Source organism: Suricata suricatta, chromosome 3, assembly GCF_006229205.1.
Source record: "Suricata suricatta isolate VVHF042 chromosome 3, meerkat_22Aug2017_6uvM2_HiC, whole genome shotgun sequence".
Classification (NCBI taxonomy): Eukaryota; Metazoa; Chordata; class Mammalia; order Carnivora; family Herpestidae; genus Suricata; species Suricata suricatta.
The window spans coordinates 149,838,425-149,857,778 of NC_043702.1; the positions used below are offsets into that span (position 1 = coordinate 149,838,425).

General features: G+C 52.9%; 1 protein-coding gene across 3 annotated transcripts in view; it reads right to left on the bottom strand.

Annotated features, from left to right (window-relative positions):
• The window catches only part of PLEKHA6 (pleckstrin homology domain containing A6), a 113,966-nt gene that overhangs the window by 31,470 nt on the left and 63,142 nt on the right, over positions 1-19,354 (bottom strand). For 2 of the 3 annotated variants that reach the window (XM_029935542.1, XM_029935541.1), the window contains exon 1: positions 43-2,568. Coding sequence is in view for 1 of the 3 variants with exons in the window: in XM_029935540.1 (XP_029791400.1) it covers positions 3,087-3,187; positions 5,815-5,887; positions 6,794-6,898; positions 11,907-12,021; positions 12,679-12,759 (475 nt within the window). In the remaining 2 variants the exon portion in view is untranslated. Of the gene's footprint in view, positions 1-42; positions 2,569-3,086; positions 3,188-5,814; positions 5,888-6,793; positions 6,899-11,906; positions 12,022-12,678; positions 12,760-19,354 lie in introns of those variants that run through there. The other variant, XM_029935540.1, reaches the window with a different exon arrangement.

A 19,354-nucleotide genomic window follows, 5' to 3' on the forward strand; every position in this document is an offset into this window, starting at 1 on the left:
TGGGCATGCAAGGGGCAGGCACAGATGGTCAGAGCACGCTACCTAGTTGGTGGCCGTGAGCAGGTGTGGCAGGCGGGAACCCAGAAGAGAGCTCCTGTCCAGAGGAGGGGTCCTCACGCAGTCAGAAGGAGGAGAAGCAGAGAACAGGTCAACCAGACACCAGAAGGAGAGACAGAAGATGACGTGGCAGGAATGTTGAGAAGCAGAGGGAAGTGGGGAGCTATTCAGATTACCCCCTTCTGCTTGCGGTCGCCCCCAGGATGACAGCACCCAGCAATGCCCAGTTCTGCCCAGCCAGGAGTGGGGAGTACAGGGCTCGTGCCAAGGCAATCGGGGCTATTGGCAGAGAGGATTCGGGGGCATCGGTGCTGGCCCTGGCTCCGTTCCCAGCCAGCGGCTGCGGCTGCAAACAGCTTGGGTCTTTGTTCTGGCCTGAAGGGGTGCACCTGTTTAGTGGGGAGGGATCTACCTGGTGAGACTCCAGATTCTAAGGCCACAAGCAAGAGCTACTCTGGAGCTGAATTCTTTCTGGAACCTCAGCACACTCCCCTGGTGAGATCTTCAGTCTCCCAGAAAAAGCAGGCAGCCTGGTTTATCTCACCCAACATGAGAAACCCAAGTGATTACTAGTCTCAGAGGTGAACCTCACTTTGGTCTCATGGGTGTGAAGTCAGGGTCTCTGAGGGTTGGAAGGAGAGAAGACAGGGCTCTCTTGACCAAGCCCCAGGGATCTCCGAAGCCACTGTGTCAAATCCACACCCTCCACGTGATTTCCCGGCTGGACCTTCACACCCTCTACCACCTCCCCACCCCCACCCCAGCACATGATTCCTTTCTGACGGGAGTCATTACCCAGTGACATGTCCTACTTCTCTAGGAGTAGAGACGGGCCTCTTTCCTCTGGGTCCTGCCAGTTCCCACCCTCCAGCAGGAGGGCAGCTTGTGGGCAGAGGCAGGGACTGCTTCTAGGGCAGTGAAACTAAGGAGGCATCTCAGGGTTGAAACCGCAAAAGGATACGGAGAGCAGGGGCTCAGGCTAGCCTTCTGGCTTGGAGGACACGGAGTTGTTGTACAGAAGAGAGAGAGAGAGAGAGAGAGACATGGGCGGGTCTTGTGGGTGTGACCTGGGGCTGGTCGGAATGGACAGCATGTGAATTAATTTGCTCGTGAGCGCCCCATGTGTGCAGAGCTCTGCTTGGGGCACCAGTCACAGGAAAACAGACACGCTCTTTGCACTTGAAGAGCTCACAGTCAAGCTAGAGGACAAAACATGCCCACAGGGAAGCAAGGAGAAAGCAATGGCGCGGGAACAACTACTTGCAACAGGAAAGGCAGATCCTGGCAGAAAACAGGGCAGTGGATGGCGAGCCGGGCAGGGGTCGGAGGGTATACCAGCCCGGCACCATAAAACTGGGCCACGATACTGAGGGAGGTACTCCAGTGGGGCGAAGACCTCTGAGCCCCCACGGGGCTGGGTTAGGAAGAGGTTAAGGCATTCAGCAGCAGGCTGGGTAGGAAGAGTGCCCAGCTCATTATTAGCCATCCAAGAGTTTCACCCGCAACAGGACAAGCCTCCCATCTGTCTCTGCTCCCCTCCCCTCCCTTCCCTGGGGAAGCGCCACTCAATAGCCACCTTCGGAACCCTTTGTGGGCCCAGCCCTCAGAGTCGGGTTTTAAAGAGGCAGTGCGCTCCTGGGGGGTGGGGTAGGGGAAGGAGGAGAGGGGCTAATGGGCACAGTGAGCTGGGACTGATGGCAGGTGTGTGCCTGTCTGTCACTCGGGGTGCCGATGGAACGCCCGGTGGCTGGCAGAGCTCCGAGCTCGTGTGGATGTGTCTGTGCACAGGTCTGGAGGGGAGGGTGAGACAGGCTGTTTGTGTGGGAGTGTGTGCACGACTGTGTATAGAAGGACTGTCTGTTGTTGGTTCAACAACCTGTTTCCATTTCCCGCAGCGGGAACCTGGCTCCCTGGAGCCAGAGTTGTATTAATTGCTCCTCTCTTCACACCTCTGGCCCACACGACCCTAGGAGGCTAGGAACTAATTATGTGCCAAAGAAGCCCCTCCCTCTCGGAGCAGCACTGTGTGCGCCCACCCCCCCTCTTCCGCAGTCAGGTGAGCAGAGTCTGAGGGACAGGAAGGGGCAGGCTCTGAGGTCCTCCCGGCTCAGAAGCTGACCTGGCGTTACCCGCAGGTCCTATCATCCAGCACTGTGCCTTTAGGTTTTCAGGGTCATGGAAAGCAATTCTCAACCAGGGGACAGATGGCTTTGTGCTAAGAAAATGCACTGGTACCATGATTTTATATTTGGAAGTCAAAGGAGCCTATGGTCCTTGTATCATAAAGTACAAAAAGGGCATGGGATTTTTATTGTTTTCAGTGAGTCATGAATTTTTAAATGTGGAAAAACACCAGCCTGTGAGGAGCCTGCCGCAAGTGCATCTTGGAAGGGCGGATCCCCAGGGGTTCCGGGGAGCAACACGGAGCCGGCCCGGGAGGCCACCTTCCCGCACTCCTGTTCTCCCAAACTACTCTCTACCTGAGGTTGGCCTTTCTTGATTGTAATCAAACCCAACTCCTGATTTTCTCTAGAGATTGAAATCTGAGTGAGTGTGACTGGGTGGGGGGGGGGGGGCGTCTAGTTTTCTGGGCCCTGATGTAGGGAGGACTCTTTTCCAGAAGGGTTGTCAGAACCCCACTGGCTGGCCCACAGCCTCTGCCTCTGTTGGGTGAACAGAGGCCCCGGTGAGATGCACAGGCCCATAGAAGACAGGCAACAAATTTTCCAGGTGACAGATGCCAGGCCACTGGGCAGAGGGTTCATTTCTCCCCCAGGAAACACTGAGGTACCACTGAGGCACATCTCTACAGGCCCCACCTGACTCCTGAGAGGAGGCAGCCTCGGTAGGGCCTCTCCTCGGCCTCACAACAGCCTGTAGTGAGTCCAGGGTCGCTGCCTACTCTTTCCTTCCGGTCACCACTGGGAGGCCCCTTGGGGAGGTGGCTCAGGATCCTTCTGCATTCCCACGTGCTCCAGAAGAGCAGGCTCCCCTCCCCCACCTGGCCTAGGAGAGAAATGCCAACTGACCTTAAAGGTGTGTTTGCGGCTGATGTTGTCTGAGGGCTGCACTGCCGCCACGCGGAAGCTCAGGAGCGGGATACTGCCCAGAATGTTCTCCTCCTTCTCATCTGCCGAGTGAACAGAGGCCCCAGTGAGATGCCCGGGCCCGTGGAGGGTATCAGCCCTTGGGTCACAGATGCCAATAAATGTTGCTCATCTACTGCTTGTTAGGCACTCAGGGCCACACGCCAGTGCACAGGGTGTGCTCACACAGTGAGATGCACGCTCCCGGGAATGTAGGAGCCTGGTGGCCCTGCAGACACTATTCTAGAAGTTGGGGTGAGAGAGGTGAATGAGAGAGAAGTGGTGCCCACCCTCCAGGAGCTCACCTTAGGGTAAACAGATAAATAACGACTAACATTACAGAGGGTTTGCTGTATGTCAGGTTCTGTTCTAAGTTAATTGCCTTCAAGGATTTCACCCCACCAATGATCCTCCGAATAGGTTACTGCTGTTGCCCCATTTTATGGGAAAGGAGGTTGAGATACAGTGGAGAGGTTAAGTATTGTCCAAGGTTACCTAAGTAGAGAGTGGTGGATTGGTCTTTGGACCCAAGAAATCTGACTCTCAAGCAAGCATTCCTTTTTTTTTTTTTTTTTAAGGTAAACTCTACTCCCATCGCAGGTCTCAAACTCACAACCTCAAGATCAAGAGTCTCATGCTCTATTGAGTGAGCCACCCAGGAGCCCCTCCCAAGAAGGTAATCTTAACCACTCTCTGGTCCTATAGAGACTTTCCAAACAAGACAATTCCAACAGGGGCATGTGTCACGGGATTATAATAGGATTGGCCACAGCAGAGTGGACAGTCCCCTCTTCGGCTCTGGCTCCTCTGGGTGACTCTAAGGTTCTCCCAGGCACTCAGCGGCTTGCTCTGCCCTCTCCTGACAGGGGTCTGCCTTCCCCTTTATGGTCCCCATGTGTCCACAGGAAGACATGCCCCTGTATAACCTCTTGGCCCTCCGTTCCCGGGTCAGGCTAACAACCAGGCTGTTACATAATTCATCCAGGATCCCCAAAGGAGCCTGATGGATTAGCTTGTTAGGCCCCCCGAGGTGTCCGCAGGAGCCACAGAAGGTGGGGGTGCTCTGTGGAACAGGTAGGGGGCAATCATGAGGCCATGGTGAGCCCCTCCCCACTTCCCTGGGCTCGCTCTTGATTCCTGAGGCTAGAGACCCTGAAAAACCCTCAGTTAGGGTTCAGAGGGGTCTCAGGGATTATAAACTCATGAGTTCCCCTTCTCTTCCTCCTCATCATTTATAAAAGATAGTTGGCTTAAGGTCCGGCTTTCTGTGCAGACTCAGCCTGGTACCCAGAGAAAGGGCTAAGCCAAAGGATCAAGAAGTGCCCAGGGCTGGGGACCCAGGGTTTCCTCAGGGAAACGGAGGCTGCCATCTTCTGGGGGTGATGGCCTTCTGCCTGATAGGGTCCAGGCCAATGTTTACAGGGTCTCTTGAGAGCATCTCTCAGGGGATGGTGGCCCCCTCCACAATGCCCCCTTGAGTTCACAGCTTTTAAGTTTCTACCCTCATGCCAGTCCCAGAGTCTCTCCTCTGCAGGGGGCCTGGCTTTCCTTCATCTTCATTCATACTCTGGCTCCAGTCAGCCCTGGGTTCCAGCGGCTCAGCACCAGGGACCAAGGCTTGGCAGATTCTTCATCCCCCTGTCTCAGGGCTTTCCCTGTGACTGGATCCTGTGCATGCAGCCCCTTCCTGATTACCAACCTCCGGTTCAGGTGGCGGCAATGCAGGGCACAGGGACACCAGCATTCTGGAGGGTCACTGGGTACAAGCTTTGTTTGTGAAAGTTAATGATTCACTGGATTGCCCTCAGAAGGTCCAGAGGAGTCAGAGCTCTGCCATTCCCAGGAGGAAAGAAAACAGCCTCTCCTGCTGCAAAATCACTTGACCCTTCTCTTCTTGTGGCCCCGAGTCAGCGGACAGGGCCGTCACTGTCATCAACCCTCACTAGCTCCCTCGGTGCTTTCCTTGACACACATTGCTGTGCATATTTTAAAAGTACCTTCCTAGAGGCTGCCTTTTCAATGTTATTAGGTCTGTCTCTCACTCTCTCTTTTTGTTTTTGAGAGGCTAGAGATGAGTGTGGGGGCACACAGAGATGGTAGGAGCTGGGGGATGTTCGTTTACTCAACACTGATTGAGCACCAACCATGTGCCACACTCTGTTTTAGGCGCTGTGGTTAGAGCGGTGACCCATGCTGCGACTTCTGCCCCAACAGACTGGATCAGACACTCCAGGGGGGCAGGAAGAAGATCAACACACAAGTCCCGATTGCAAGGCCACCTGTTGATAGTGACCTGCGACCTTCCTCTTCTTCTTCCTCTTCCTCCACCATCCCCCACTCTGGGACTTCACCATCTGTCACATGACTATCCTGTTCACCCACTGCATCCCCCATCAGGATCTAGAACTCTAGCTGAAACCTCAAGGGCGCCTGGGAAATACTGTCAAATGTGAAGTGATTGAATGCGTGAGCAAGAGGGCTCTGTCTTCATCCCGCTGTCAGGACCCACAGGTGCCAGCAGCTATGGGGCATATTTGCAGTGCCCTCCACCCAACTGTTGTCCACGGACCAACGTCCACCTGAAGCAGAGCCTGGTGATCCAGCAGAACAGCAGGAGCGGGGGGCCCTGCCTTCCTGCGGCCCCTGTCGGGCCTAGTAGAAGTGAGCTCACCTTTATAGTAGAAGAGACAGCGATCCACTAGGACAAACCAGCGCTTGTTCCACTGCTTGACCCCAGAGCTGGCCTGCGGGACACATGGAGACAGACGGGAGGGGCTGTGAGCTGGGCACGGGAGGGGGGTGCAGGGGAAGGCACATGGCAAGAAATCATAAGGACATTCTGCCTCTGGTTGCAGCTCTGCCATTAACAAGTGACAGCCAACCCCCCTGAGACCTCAGGTGCAGGAAACTTTAGATCATTGCCCATGACCTTCTAGTTCTGTCTTTCTGGGCCTCAGCATCTGTCCCGGGGAAGATAAAAGGGGTGAGAAAGGAGCCAAGATGAGCGGGTGGAGGGCGGGCATGGAGAGTGACAAGGTCAAACTGGGAAGAATCAGTGGGCCCCTAGACTAAGGACAGTCCCCTTAACCCAGCAGGAGGGACCTGCTGAGAATGAGCCAGTGGGTGCCCTAATGGGCTTGGTGACCCAGCATATTTCAGAGTCATTGCATCTGCCCATCAGGAGTCCTGGCTGGATTCCTGTATTTGACGCTGATTTTTCTGCACAATTTTGAGAAGATACTCAACTTCTCTAAGTCTTTATAAAATTAGGAGATTAGGTACAACATTTAAGGGGTGCCAGAAAACTCAATTATTGGGGCACCTGGGTGGCTTAGTCGGTTGAGTGTCCGACTTTGGCTCAGGTCCTGATCTCATGGTCTGTGAGTTCGAGCCCCGCGTCTGACTGTGTACTGACAGCTCAGAGTCAGGAGCCTGTTTTGGATTCTGTCTCCCTCTCTCTATGCTCCTCCCCAACTTGTGCTCTGTCTCTGTCTCTCTCAAAAATAAATAAACATTAAAAAAAATTAGGAGATTCACAGAGATATACCAAAAATAGGACACGGGAGGACATACCAAGCATGCATGGACTCGCAGATTCAGAGGAATCAGAGCAGTGGTTGTGATGGGGAGACCGGGAGAGGAGGCCTCACCTGTTTGAAGAGCCAGCCCGCCTTGGTGACAGGTGCGTTGAGATTCCGCTTCATTGAGTGTGAGCGCTTCCCAAAAGCGATGGCTTTGCGGGATGTTCGGGTTGCCTGGCGGAGCCGAGAGAGGAGCAGGCCTGACTCCCTTTCCCTCCTCCCTCTCTGCTCTCTCTACAGTGGGAGCTACTCTCCGTGGGAGTTGTGCCTCTCCCCACACCTGGAGAGTCCTCACCCCAAGGGGACCAGGTGTGACTCTTGGATCTGCTCCTAATTCAAGGGCACAGCTTTCCAATTCTTTGGTTCTTTCTTCTGATTTCTAAAATGGGGCTCAAAATTAGTCTGACCTGTCTCACTGCGGAGTGGATTTTGTTGTTGTTTTAGGGAGATAATACAATTTTTCATTTTCTTCCTGACATATCTTTCTTCTACTGTCCTGACTACACCCCACTTTCATAAAGCTTTCTGGCCTGTGTCCAAATGCAAGTATATTCCCGATGTCATCGTCCTGTTGGAGTACTGCTCACTCTCGAATGTCCAACATAGCAGAGAGCAGGGACAATACACAAGTGTCCTCCTAGCTCCTGACTGCCACGTAGACACTGCCATCCTTCCACATTCTGGCAATAATAACTCTGGAAGCAACCCCTGATCTTCCAGTGTTTAGTCCTTTTCATCACTGGCAGCTTCCAGATCATTGCTTCGGAATCCTAGGATTCTGGAACCAATCATCCTCTTCATTCAAAGTCTTGTGGTCACTGTGGCCTTGTCCTTGATGATGACCGACCCACTGCCCTGACCTGAGAGTGCTGTGATGCCCTCAATTCCAAAGCCATTCGCTTCTACCCTGGCACTCCTGCACCATCGCCCTGGGTGGCACCCTCACCCCTTCACCGCTGACACCTTCAGTTCTGAGATCCCCATTTCCTGACGCCCTCCGGTCCTTTGGGCTTCCTCACCTTGTTACTCAACACCACCAGCTTTTCTACTTCACGGGCATCTCTAGCTCCTCAGTCCTCCCATTTTATTCTGGATTCGTCAGTCACCTCCTGGTTCTATCTATTTCCCTAAGAAGCCCAGGGGCGCCTGGGTGGCTCAGTTGGTTAAGTATCTAACTTTGCCTCAGGTCATGATCTCATGGTTTATGAGTTTGAGTCCCACATTGGGCTCCGTGCTGACAGCCCAGAGCCTAGAGCCTGCTTCGGATTCTGTGTCTCCCTCTCTCTCTGCTCCTCCCCTGCTCTCTCTCAAAAATAAATAAACATTTAAAAAATTCCTTCCCTAAGAAGCCCAGGCACCCATGGGAGTAGGTCAACCACACTCTCAAACACCCCCTCCGTTGTCATTGTTTGAGCTTCTCTAAAACTCAAAATCCCAGAGCAAATTATCCTCTCCCTGCACGCACTGCCAGATTATGGTTCTGCCAGAGGAAAAGCACGCTGCAGTACAGATGAGGCCACCACAGACCCCGGTCCCCAAGCATAGCTTGGCTCACGAGCCGTCATTCTGCTCCACGCCGTCCCCTCCCCCAAGCCCTGCGAGCCCCCACCGCCCTCCCCACGATGGACCTGGCTCCCCTCCCACACACAGAGAATCAGGGTGATCAGACATGCACTTCCTCCATTTCACACCCTTTTACCTAGAAAATTACCGACCTTACCACTCATCCCCTGTCTTTCCAATGTCAAAAGAGGAGATGTCGTCTTCCTTTTCGAGGCTAACACATTCGACCTGCCATCTCCTGGGACTTTGCTCCATTGATCATCTCCTCTCAAATCTGTCTTCAACTTTCCCTTCTCCACTGGCTGCTTCTCCTGGGCACGCGCTCAGTCCTCTCCATCTTAAAGCATCCGTCTGTCTCTGTCTCTCGCCCCTCCGTCTCTCCCTCTCTCCTACATACACCAGAATTCCCCCTCGACTCTACATCCACTGCCTGCTGTCAGGTAATACTCTCCCTCCTTTCCCTCCCTTCCCTGCAGGAAAAGGCTCCTGGGAAGAGTCCCAACATCCTCTCCTTGAATTTACTCCTATATCCCCTCCACCTCCTTCCTAAAGTGGCAACTGCAATGTCATTGAATTAAGGCTGTTCTCTCCTCGGTCATCTTGAGACCCTAGATAGCATTTACTTTCTGTCCTTCCCGAGACTCTTGGTTTCTGCAACCGTGATCTTCCCTTCTTAGCTCCTCCACCTGAGGCTGCTCCTTCTCAATCTCCACCTTTACTCGGTTGGTGGACCTTGACCAAACTTTTTAAATTCTCCCTTTTCTTGGTCTACATTGTCTATGTTTCTCATCTATACCTGTTGCCTTGGCTACCAGCAATATGCTGAAAATTCCCTAATCTATACCTAAAGACTTTTCTCCCAGCCCCAGCCCATTTTGTAACAGGTTGTCCAACCAAAACTCAGTAAGTGCAAACCCAAACCCATCCTCTTTCTAACCAAGCCTGCTCTTTCTTGGTACTACAAACCAACAAGTTGCCCAAACCAGAACTCTGAGCCACCTCGCACTGTTCCCTCTTTCCTCCTCTCCTTATCCCACATTTATGGGATTTATGGGATATGGATGAGTCTACGTTCCTAATAGTTCTCAGATCTGTTCTTTCCTCTCAGGCCATCCTCTCTTCTTGCTGTGCCCTCTCTGCAACAAGCAAGGTTACTCTCTAAAAGAATGTAATTACAATGCTCTCAATATTTCTTACTACCTCTCATCACTTAGAAGTGAATTCAGGTTCTCGGCGTGACTCACAAGGACAGGTCTGTAAGAGTCGCCGGGCCCATGACCCACCTTCTGCCCCTCTACCCAACAGGTCCCCTGCGGTCAAACCAACCTTCTGGTGGTTCTCTCCCATCCTCCATGCCTTTGCTCACCTTGATCTCTCATGGGGGATATGGGGGTCACCATCTCCCTTGTTCCCTAACAAATCCCAACGCATCCTTTAAGCCCAGTGTAGCCCCCTCCCGCCCCCTGCCAAACCTCCTGGCTTTCCAGAGGCAGTTAGCTGCCCTTCCTCCAGTCTAAGCATGTCACCACACTGCCATGGAACTCCTGGCTTTCCAGCTCCTTCTCCAGACTCTGAGCTCTTTGGAGGGAGGAAGCTGAGACTGTTTCATCTCTTTGCCATCAGAGCCTAGCAAGGTACTGGCTACAATAAGCATTTGGTAAATACTTGCAGAAGAAAGGAAAGAAGAAATCGGGATTTATTATAAAGCACACCCCAAACTGGGGGATAGAATTATTTTCTAAACTTTACTAGTAAAAATCCACATACAAAGGCTGAGATTAGGCACCTGAAGTCACCCATTACCCTAAGAACAAGCAAATCCGCAAATCCTTCCCTTCCTTCTCTGTCTCTCACCTGCCATAGCTTCACCTCCTCTCTGTGGCCTAGAAGCAGCTCCCATAGTTCACCACTTCAGCCATTCTCCTGCCAACCCCTCCATACCCTCACCTCCTTATGTTTCTGCCACGGCTTCCCAGCAACGTTCAACCTTAGGCTAATTCAACGATCTGCCTTCCCTGCGTTCCCAACCAGGCTGGGAGTGGTACTGGAGCAAAACCACACACAACTGTGGACTGGAGCCACCCAGAGTCAAGTCTGTGACCTCAGTTGACCCTTCGACATTATCATGCAGTATTTCACATTCCTCCTGTTGTCCTCTGCTCCTGTTCTCCATACCTTGGGCATATTCTCAAGTCTAATTGCCTCTCCACCTGCCCTATTCCTTTCTACAGAAAACCCTACTTCCCACTTCCCTGTAGAAGTTGAAGACATCAGATGGGAATGTCTTTACCTTCCTAGACCCTCACCCCCTCGCTCCACGTAACTTTGCCATGCAGATCAGGAGAAGGGTCCCTTGCCTAGGCAGGTGAGATGTACCTCTGCATCTGACTTCTCCTGTCTCCACGGAAACGACACTCACGGCTGTCCCCTTCCTCGTGAACCTATCTACTGGGCCATTCCCCTCCTGCTCACACATCTTGAAACAAAACAAGAAGGACCAAGCAGGTGTCCTGCCATCTTGCATATCTTCTAGCTTCTATCCCCTACTCTTCGTTCCCTCCAACCATCAAGTTTCTTTACAGATACTTATATTTTAAGATTTCAAACACTTCAGAAAAGTAGAGAATAAACCCCTACTTTGTTGGTTTCTCACAAAATGTGACAAATAGAGCTGGAACTCTCTGAGCCCCTCCTCAATCCTATTACTGTTCTTCCTTCCTAGAGGCAACTGCTGACCCAAAACTAGTCAGTCTGGCCGTGGTTACATGCTTGTACTGCAAATTTACTTATACATATGCCATATTACTCTCATGTATGCCTTACATAAATGATAGCACGTTTTTCGTATTCTGCAACTGGCTTCTTAGTCAGCATTACATTTTCAAGATTTATCCTGATTAATACACCTTGCTCTAGTGCAATTTTAATTTTTGGAAAGCACTCTATTATATGACTGTATCACCACTTACGGACCAGTTTCTTAGAAGTCTAGTTCCTACTCTTCATCATCTGTCTGTCTGTCCTCCCTTCCCCTCTTTAGCTCTCTCGCTCGCCTTCTGCCCCCACCCCACCACTTGCGGGTTCCCCAGTGGAACACCCCATGGACACTTTCAGCCCTTATCTTACCGGGCCTCTGCGCTACACTCTTGTCTGGATTACTTCTTCCTCCTGAGGCTCTCCTTCCTTTCTGAGTTCTCAATTACCATCTCCTCCAAGAATGATTCCTCTTTTGTTGTCCCCCTAGATCAGTGGTTCTCAATAGGTGGGGGAGGGGGCAATTTTGTGCCACAGGGGACATTTAACAATGTCTGGAGACACTGGTTGTCATGGGGCAGGTGCTGCTGGCATCGGAGGGGTGTAGGCGTGGGTGCCACTAACACCCTCCAGTCCCACACCACAAAGAGCTATCTGGCCCCAGATGCTAACGGTGCCAAGGGTGTGAACCCACGGTCTAGAGATTGGTCTTCTACAAGGTTCCAGTGTGACCCCTCTTCCCTTCCTATGCTCTACTCCTCTTGCATCACCTCACCTGCTCTTTGGAGCCTGCTGAAACAGCTGGACGGGCTAGCATATTTCCTAGGATTCCTACCTGACAGCTTGCCTTGGGGGCTAGACTTACCCGGATGCTGGGCCGCTCTGGGAGGACTTCGGATACCATGTTGTGGTTGGATGTGTCACTGTTGGTGATAGCCGGGCGTTTTCCACCTGCTTTATTGGACATGTCCAAGGCCGATCTGATTTCAGATTGACGAAAAGGGAAGAAAGGGACTGGTCAGAACCCACAAAGAATGGGTTCTGTATTCCCCACCCTGCCACCCACTGTTCTGCATCTGCACACAATCCCATTCCCTAAGTGCTATCAAGAGGTCACCTCAGCTGCTCCTCTGCCGAAACCATGTGCTAGTAATCTTGGTTGGCATTTTCCTCTTTCTTTCCTGTAAATTTATCTTAAAAACCTAGACCTTAGGATTCTGGAACTCCTTTACTTTCTAACTGAAAAGACACAATGCCTTGGTGGATATGTGAGTCATTTAATGATATTTCTTTTCCTTTCACTCGCTGAGCCAAGATCCACAGTGAGAGGAACTCACATTTGGCTCTCAGAGTTATGTCATCTTCCCTCTGCACCTCCCTCAAAGGCCTCTGGGTGATATGCCCACCTCAAACCTCTCTCACTCCTCCAGCCTCAGATCTGGGAGACACTGGGAAAAGAGGGCATCAAGCTGGATGGCCCTTAGAAGTTTCTGCTTCTCGGGACTGAGGTGAGAAGAGACCCTAACTCCCTCTGCTCTCCACACACACCCCTTCCCCTTCCCAGCTGCAAAGTGGCAGTGGGGGTGGGGGTGGGAAAGGCTGGATAGGTCAAACAGCCAGTGGGGGGGCAGACATACGTTTTCAAGTTAAATTTTTTGTTCTCTTCTGGGATCTGGCCAGTCACTGGGTGTAGAAATGTGTTCCGTCTTTCATTGTGGCTGTGGAGGCAAAAAAGAGAGAGGTTGTGATAAATATGGAGAAGGCAGAGGCACAAGCCAAAGGGTGGGTGGGCCCTGGGCAGTGACAGGGCCGGGTGGCCACATGGGAGAGGGTCCCTCTGTCCTCTGTGGGGTCTAGCAGAGGCAGGATGGAGGGCTGGGCTGTAGAAAAAGCAGCCTGTAGTCAGGTGGGGGGTAGGGAGACAGATGCCTCTCACTAGTCAGTGCTAACTGCTTCTAGAGATCCCAGGGGCTGGAAATACGCCCCACGTAACCCCTTCGGTGGTGACCTTGGGCTTGTAGGTAAGGGCTGTGGGAGTCTCCAACAGCCAAGGTTTCACGTGCGGCAGGTTCTCTCCCAGGCTCTGCTCCTGCCGGTGCTCCACTTAAAAACTGCTCACTCATTATTTGCTGAAAGAATTCTCTTGTGACCTTGGACTCCTTTCTCTCCTGTTTTACGTTTCATCTCCTTCTTTAAGCAAAACCAGAGGTCCAGAAACCCCATTCCTGAGCTCGGGCTGGGACTCGCTCACACTCCGATTCCAGGGTCTCTGCATCTAAGGGGCTACTTGACATAGCCCAGACCTCAGGGACTGTCAGGCATCAAGGTGAGTGCTGGCTCCACAGTCAGATCTAATTAAGGGAGGCTGTGGCCTGGGGTGGGGTGGGGCACGGGGAGGACAGGCTGCCAGCAAGCAGGGTCTGTGCAGAGGCAGATGGGAAGCAGGGCCGTGGAGGCTCCTTTGGGAGGTCCTGCTGTGGCTCTCTGGCTGGCCGAATGTCAGCCTAGTTTCTGGGTGGCTTTTGGGGAGCTGGGGGAGGAAAGGGGTAGTCTGGGAGATAGTCTGCGAAAAGGGTAGCAGATAGAGGGGGGCTGGTGCCACAGGTCTAAGCCACTAATGGCAGCCACTGAAAATGGATTTTGCGAGCAGGGGACCACTTGGCAAGAATATCGTAGGATTCAAACATCTAGCCAGCGGGGGTCTGGATGAGTTTTAAGGTCCTCCTCACTCATCCCTAATGAGAACTACCGTGAGAGCCCAGAGCAGGCTCAGTCCACCTCAAGAAGCAGGTGCCTGAACGTGCCACGCTTGGGGTGCGGGGGTCTTGACACCAGGCCACTTGAGCACTCTGACAGCAAACAGCAAGGGCGGCCTGGCACGCGGCACCCCAGCTGGCACCCAAGGAAAGAGAGTCTCACATGGTCCCTTCAGCTCCACGAGAGAAGTGGCCTTTTGGAGATCCCTTCTCAATAGTCCGGGAACCTCAGCCCCTGGGCTGTTTGCTGAAGCTAAAGATAATAAATACCAAATGGTGTTTGTTTGTTTGTTTGTTTGTTTGTTTGTTTCAGCTTCCAAACCAGCCATGTTCAGATCAAATCCAAAGACCTGGGCAGAGAGAAACCCAGTGGGCAGTGGCCATAGTCTAGGTGGAAATCTAGAGTTTTGCAGCCCGGGCTTGCTGGCCAGGACCCTAAATGTGGCCGGTGTCCACCAGGCCTGGGTTCTAACTCCAGCATATTGCTAACCTGCTCCCCACTTCTCAAACTTTACTCCCTGCTCCCTCCAACAGGGATGATCTCCTTAACTGCAGGGGACCTTTGCAAGGAAGGGTACTTGTTTCCAGTCACCAACCATCCCGGCCTCTCCCCCACCTGGGAGGCGAGCAGTTTGTGAGAAGAAGCTCCTTGAAGTGCCAAGATCGCTGCTTTTTCCCGGTGCAGAGAGCGCCTGCTCCCCACCTCCCACGTCCACCCCGCCAGTCCCCGTGTGCTCTATATGTTTGCTCCCTGTGCTCACCGCTGGAACCTTCCCCACAAGCACTGGTAGAGACAGACAGACACACACACACACACACACAGAAGCACACACAGTCTGCTGTCAGCTGGCACAGGTCTCTCGCGGTACAGCGAACTGCTCCCTGCCCCTGACTCTCCTACCCAGCAACCCCTACACATGACGTCCTCTCTCCATTCCGGCGCTACCAATTTCAAAATAGCTTCCCCTTCACAAGCACTGCAATGCAGCAGCCATTGACCTAACTCCTCTTCCTTCTCCAGGTCAGGTCTGGCAGGGCCCTGGCTCGGAAGCCCCCAACCCAGCGAGCTGCCCGTCAGTCTGCTCTCTGAACTCGGCTCCCAGTCCACTGAAGATCTCCCTACCTGACCCGCCGATCAGCCCGAAACTTCAGCATCCTTTTGGCAGCTCTGTGCCCTGCTCGGCAGCCTCAGAGGACCTGCCAGCCACCCGGCTCCTACCATCCCTCTGAGAAGTAAGTCCTCTGGTCCGGTGGCCAGCTCAGGGCGAGAGGCTCCCCCTCCTCCGGGGCTCTGGCACTAGGCAAGGGGGAGGGGCTCTCCCTGGGTGGGGGCAGGGGGTGCCCAGGTGCCCTGGGGGGGCCTGTGGCTTCTCAGCATCCAGCCCCAAATGCTGCCGTGTGAGTGCTGGAGGCAGAATAAAGGAGCAGGAATGGTATCCTCCCAGTTCAGGTCCCCAAGGAGAAAGCGCTGAAACAGAGGCGGGCGGACGCGGAGCAGGTGCACAACTTCCAGGTAGTCCGACCTCACTGAGCTAAGGACACAGAGGAGCTGGGCGGGCGGAGCCGTCGGGGGCTGCACTCCCATCGGCACAGCCCAACCTGCAGGAAGACCGCCTTTCCTGCCTCCCGACCCCCAGCCCAGAACTCGGGCCCCTGGGGCTAATGTTCACAGGCTTCTCAGAGACCCTTCTGGTCCTGTGGGCACGGGGGTTAAATGAAGCTCCAGACTAGCGTGCTGCTGAGAAGCGGAGATTAAGTTTCCCAGACTTCTGTGCAGACAGGGCACAGTGAACGGGGCTTCTGTGCAGCATCCTCCCCCCAACCCCCTGCCAACGCCTTCTCTTAGCACAGCCCCGGCTGGCTTGCCCTCCGCTTGGGGGCCAGGAGAGGGGCACGTGGAGCCAGAGCTGGTGGCAAGGACCTGGCTTCTTTGCTCTGGAGAACTAGAAGGAAAGCTTCCTCCCAGAGCTTGCAAGGAAGAGGGCAGCAAACAGGGCTCAGAGGGGGGTCACCCTGTGTTTACTTCTGAAAATCTTCCCAGATGCCATATGATAAATCCCAGCTGGCGACAGTCGGATCTGCTCAGGGGCAAAGGAGGTCCGCATCGCCGTGAAGTTCCCTGAACTCTCCAGGGGCCGAGGACGGTCAGATCTCCCCTTTCCCTGAGGGCTTCTGTGTCTGAGGGTCCTTGGACTGCAAGGGCCTTCTGAAGGTCATCTCTTCCATCCCCCTGCCTCCAGACAAGCGCACTCTGCCATCAATCTCATTAAGTGCCCTGGCTGTTCACAAAGGGTTCCAGCGAGGGAGGCTCCAGACCTACTGTTACCTTCTGTTGCCGAGTTGTTCTTTTTTGATATAAAATTTCAGTTCCTCCGGGTTTCTATAGGATTCCATTTCTGCCTTCAGGTGACAGAAGCTGACCAGCGTGGTCGTTACAGCCGCACCGGGCAGTCGGCTGACATCGTAGTCTGTTGTTACAGCACTTCTGCGATGTCACAACAGACACTGAGAGGGGAGGGCTAATCTAATGTTTTGGATTGAGGTCAGAACCCTGAGAACAGTGCAATCAGTGAATGCAAAAGCTAGTGGACAACATTATTATTTAACTGTGATGAGACAGGCTGGTTGGCGCTGGCTAGGGTCAACAGCTGCTGATATTTAAGCAACTGATCCTAAATCCAAACGGTCAATACATTCAACCATTTAGCGGTTCTTTTGCCAATGGTGACAAGAACCTTCAGGCACCAGATCCTACGCCTCTGTGTCCCAGCCCAATTATTTGAGCCCCGCTATGGTAGTGGGGATCTGGGACCTCCCCTGGTGCCTGCTTGAGGTCTCTGCCTGTGCACAGTAGGCGCCTAATAAATATTTGTTGAATCAATGAGTGAACGAATGAACGAACAAAGGAACCTCTCCATGCTCTGACTTAATTTTTAGCCACCTGCGTTTGGAGTTTGACATTCTACTACCAAGGGCCTCCCTATCTTTGCACTCTCTTAAAATTAATTACTTCCTCTCCATGAGAGAAGCTCTGTTTCTGCCCCCCTCGCCCCTTCACTCAGCTCCCCTGCCTGGCTCCCCGTTGAATATATAGCTTGGCTTTGATCCATCTTCATTAGGAGGGGAAGAGAATTAAGCTCATCTGTACAGGAGGAGGGGTGGGGTGCTTTGGGAAAATGAGTTTTCTTCCTCTAGAAGGCAAAAATATCCCCTTTCTCTTCAAGCTGAGCTCAGGAGCCTCCCACAGGCTTTGCTTAGATTGGAAGTTAAATTACCTCTCCCGTGCCCAGGGAAGCGAGCGCAGGGGAGGAGGAATGAAGGCTCGGGGGTTTCCCCTGCTTGTTGGGGGCTCTGAAATCCTCAGGGTTCAGGCACACAGAATGCCTCGCTGGGGTTCTTTTCCTTCACCACTAAGCTGCACAGAATGACAGGCTGTCATTTTAGGGTAGACATCAAGAAGAACTTACCAGGTGCAGAATGTTAAAAAAATTTTTTTTTAATGTTTTTTATTTATTTTTGAGAGACAGGGAGAGGCAGCTCGAGTGGGGGAGGGTCAGAGAGAGAAGGTGATACAGAAACCAAAGCAGGCTCCAAGCTCTGAGCTGTCAGCACAGAGCCCGGCGCGGGGCTCAAACCCATGAACTGTGAGATCATGACCTGAGCCAAAGCTGGACGCTTAACCGACTGAGCCACCCAGGCGCCCCTCAGAATATTTCAAAAGGAAAACAAGGATAGGTGATTTGTTTTTTTCTCTCTTCTTTCCCCTTTTTTTTTTTCTGTAGGGGGTGGGGATGTCAAAGACCTCCATGTCTCAGGAACAAATAGTTATGATTACATCTCCAAAATGCCCTCCTGATCCCGCCCAAAAAGGAGGTGAATCTCAAGCAGTCTCAAGGAGATTTTGTGATGGAACATCCCTAAACTCCAGGGTCACCCACTGGGTGGCCACCTTATCCACTGTGCCTACTTCGGTGGCCCCAATGGCAGTGCCCCCAGTGGAAAGAGAATTTGGCAACACCAAGATCCAATGGGAATTAGCAGTGTGACCTGACTTCTTTGGCTCTTTGTTTTCTCGTGTTCAAACGAGGTTCCTTCTAATTCTAAGAAAATAATAGCTGTAAACTTGCAAAATGTAAAATGTTTTATGCATAAGAGATAATGGTGATGATTAATTTGCTTAAAAACAAATCAAAAAACATGCCAGGTGCTGGAGCTAGAAGCAGAAAAACATACGGTTCAGGTTTAAGAAGGCTGCATGTGCGTGGGGGGTGGGGGCTGGCATTCCAGAAGCACCAGTAAATTAGGAGGAGCAGAAGCCAGGCCTCCCTACATTGCAAGCACCCACCGCTCCATCCTAGTTAGGACTTTCCTACTTCCAGAGCCTCCCTGAGCCTCCAGGTCCTAGTGACGGCCTCACTGCAAAGATAACCCAGTACTGATTTGTCTCCAAACATCTTCCCCAAGAATCCGCTCTGTCTGGAGGGACAACCTGGCACTATGCGGTCAAAAGCAGCAAGTTCAACCCAAATCTCCATGACCCTTTGCAGGCATGTATGTTTGCACACGTGCACACACACACACACACACACACACACACACACACAGGCTGGGCCCCTAGAGTTCCCACTGTGATAAATATTGAACTAGAAAAATACACTCCACTCTTTCCACCCTCTGCCCCCCCACTTCTCTGGCCTACACCAAGCTGCTTCATTGCCATAGCTCCTGAGAATCTGCTGACAGAGACTCGGTCCTGGCTAGGCTTCCCCATCCCGACAGCACTTTGGCTCCTGGCATCACAGCTCATTATATGGAGAGAAGACCTGGGGTGAGCGGGGAGGGAGGGCTGCCCGTGGCCCTTCCCTCCCACTTCCTTCTTTTCACTTCTTTTCAGCAGCTAGCAGATTCCAAGCGAGGCCATCCACCTTCCAGGGAGGGTTGGAGCTGGAGGGTGGGGAGGGAGGAAGGTAGGGAGAGGTTTGGCTCCAGCTCCCCACCTCCCTCCCCACCATGTCTCATTATTATTTTCGAGCAGCTTTATCTGCTCCAGCATTCTGTCCCAATTAAAACCAGCTCAGTTTACAGTTTCTACAGTGCTGGTGTGCCTGATTCCTGAAGCTCTCCTGGCCATTCCTCGAGGGAAATGCGCTGCCCTACTCATCTTATCCCCCCACAAAGTCCCTCTGCCTATTGCTGCCACACAAAGAAAAGGCCAAAGGAGGTCAGGCCCTGGTGGCCCTCCTGGGTATCTGCAGGGGGCAAGAAGCCCCTCTACAAGGCATTGTCTCTTCTCCACGCCCTGCTTGCAGAGGGAAATACCAGCTCTCTGGGCTCTGGGGACCCCGCTGCCAGCCTTGCGCGGGTACCTGTTCTCTCCTCTCTGCCCTTGCACCATCCCTCCTCCCAGCCACAGCCAAGTTCCAAAATGGCAGGACTAGGGCGTCTCTGCCAGGGAAGCTTGGAATGTCCTGAAATGCTAGACTACTGGGCTGAGCATCTAGGAGGTAAGATTCGAGCTGCCCTCTTGCCTGCTTAATTCTGCCTATCCTCACAGCCC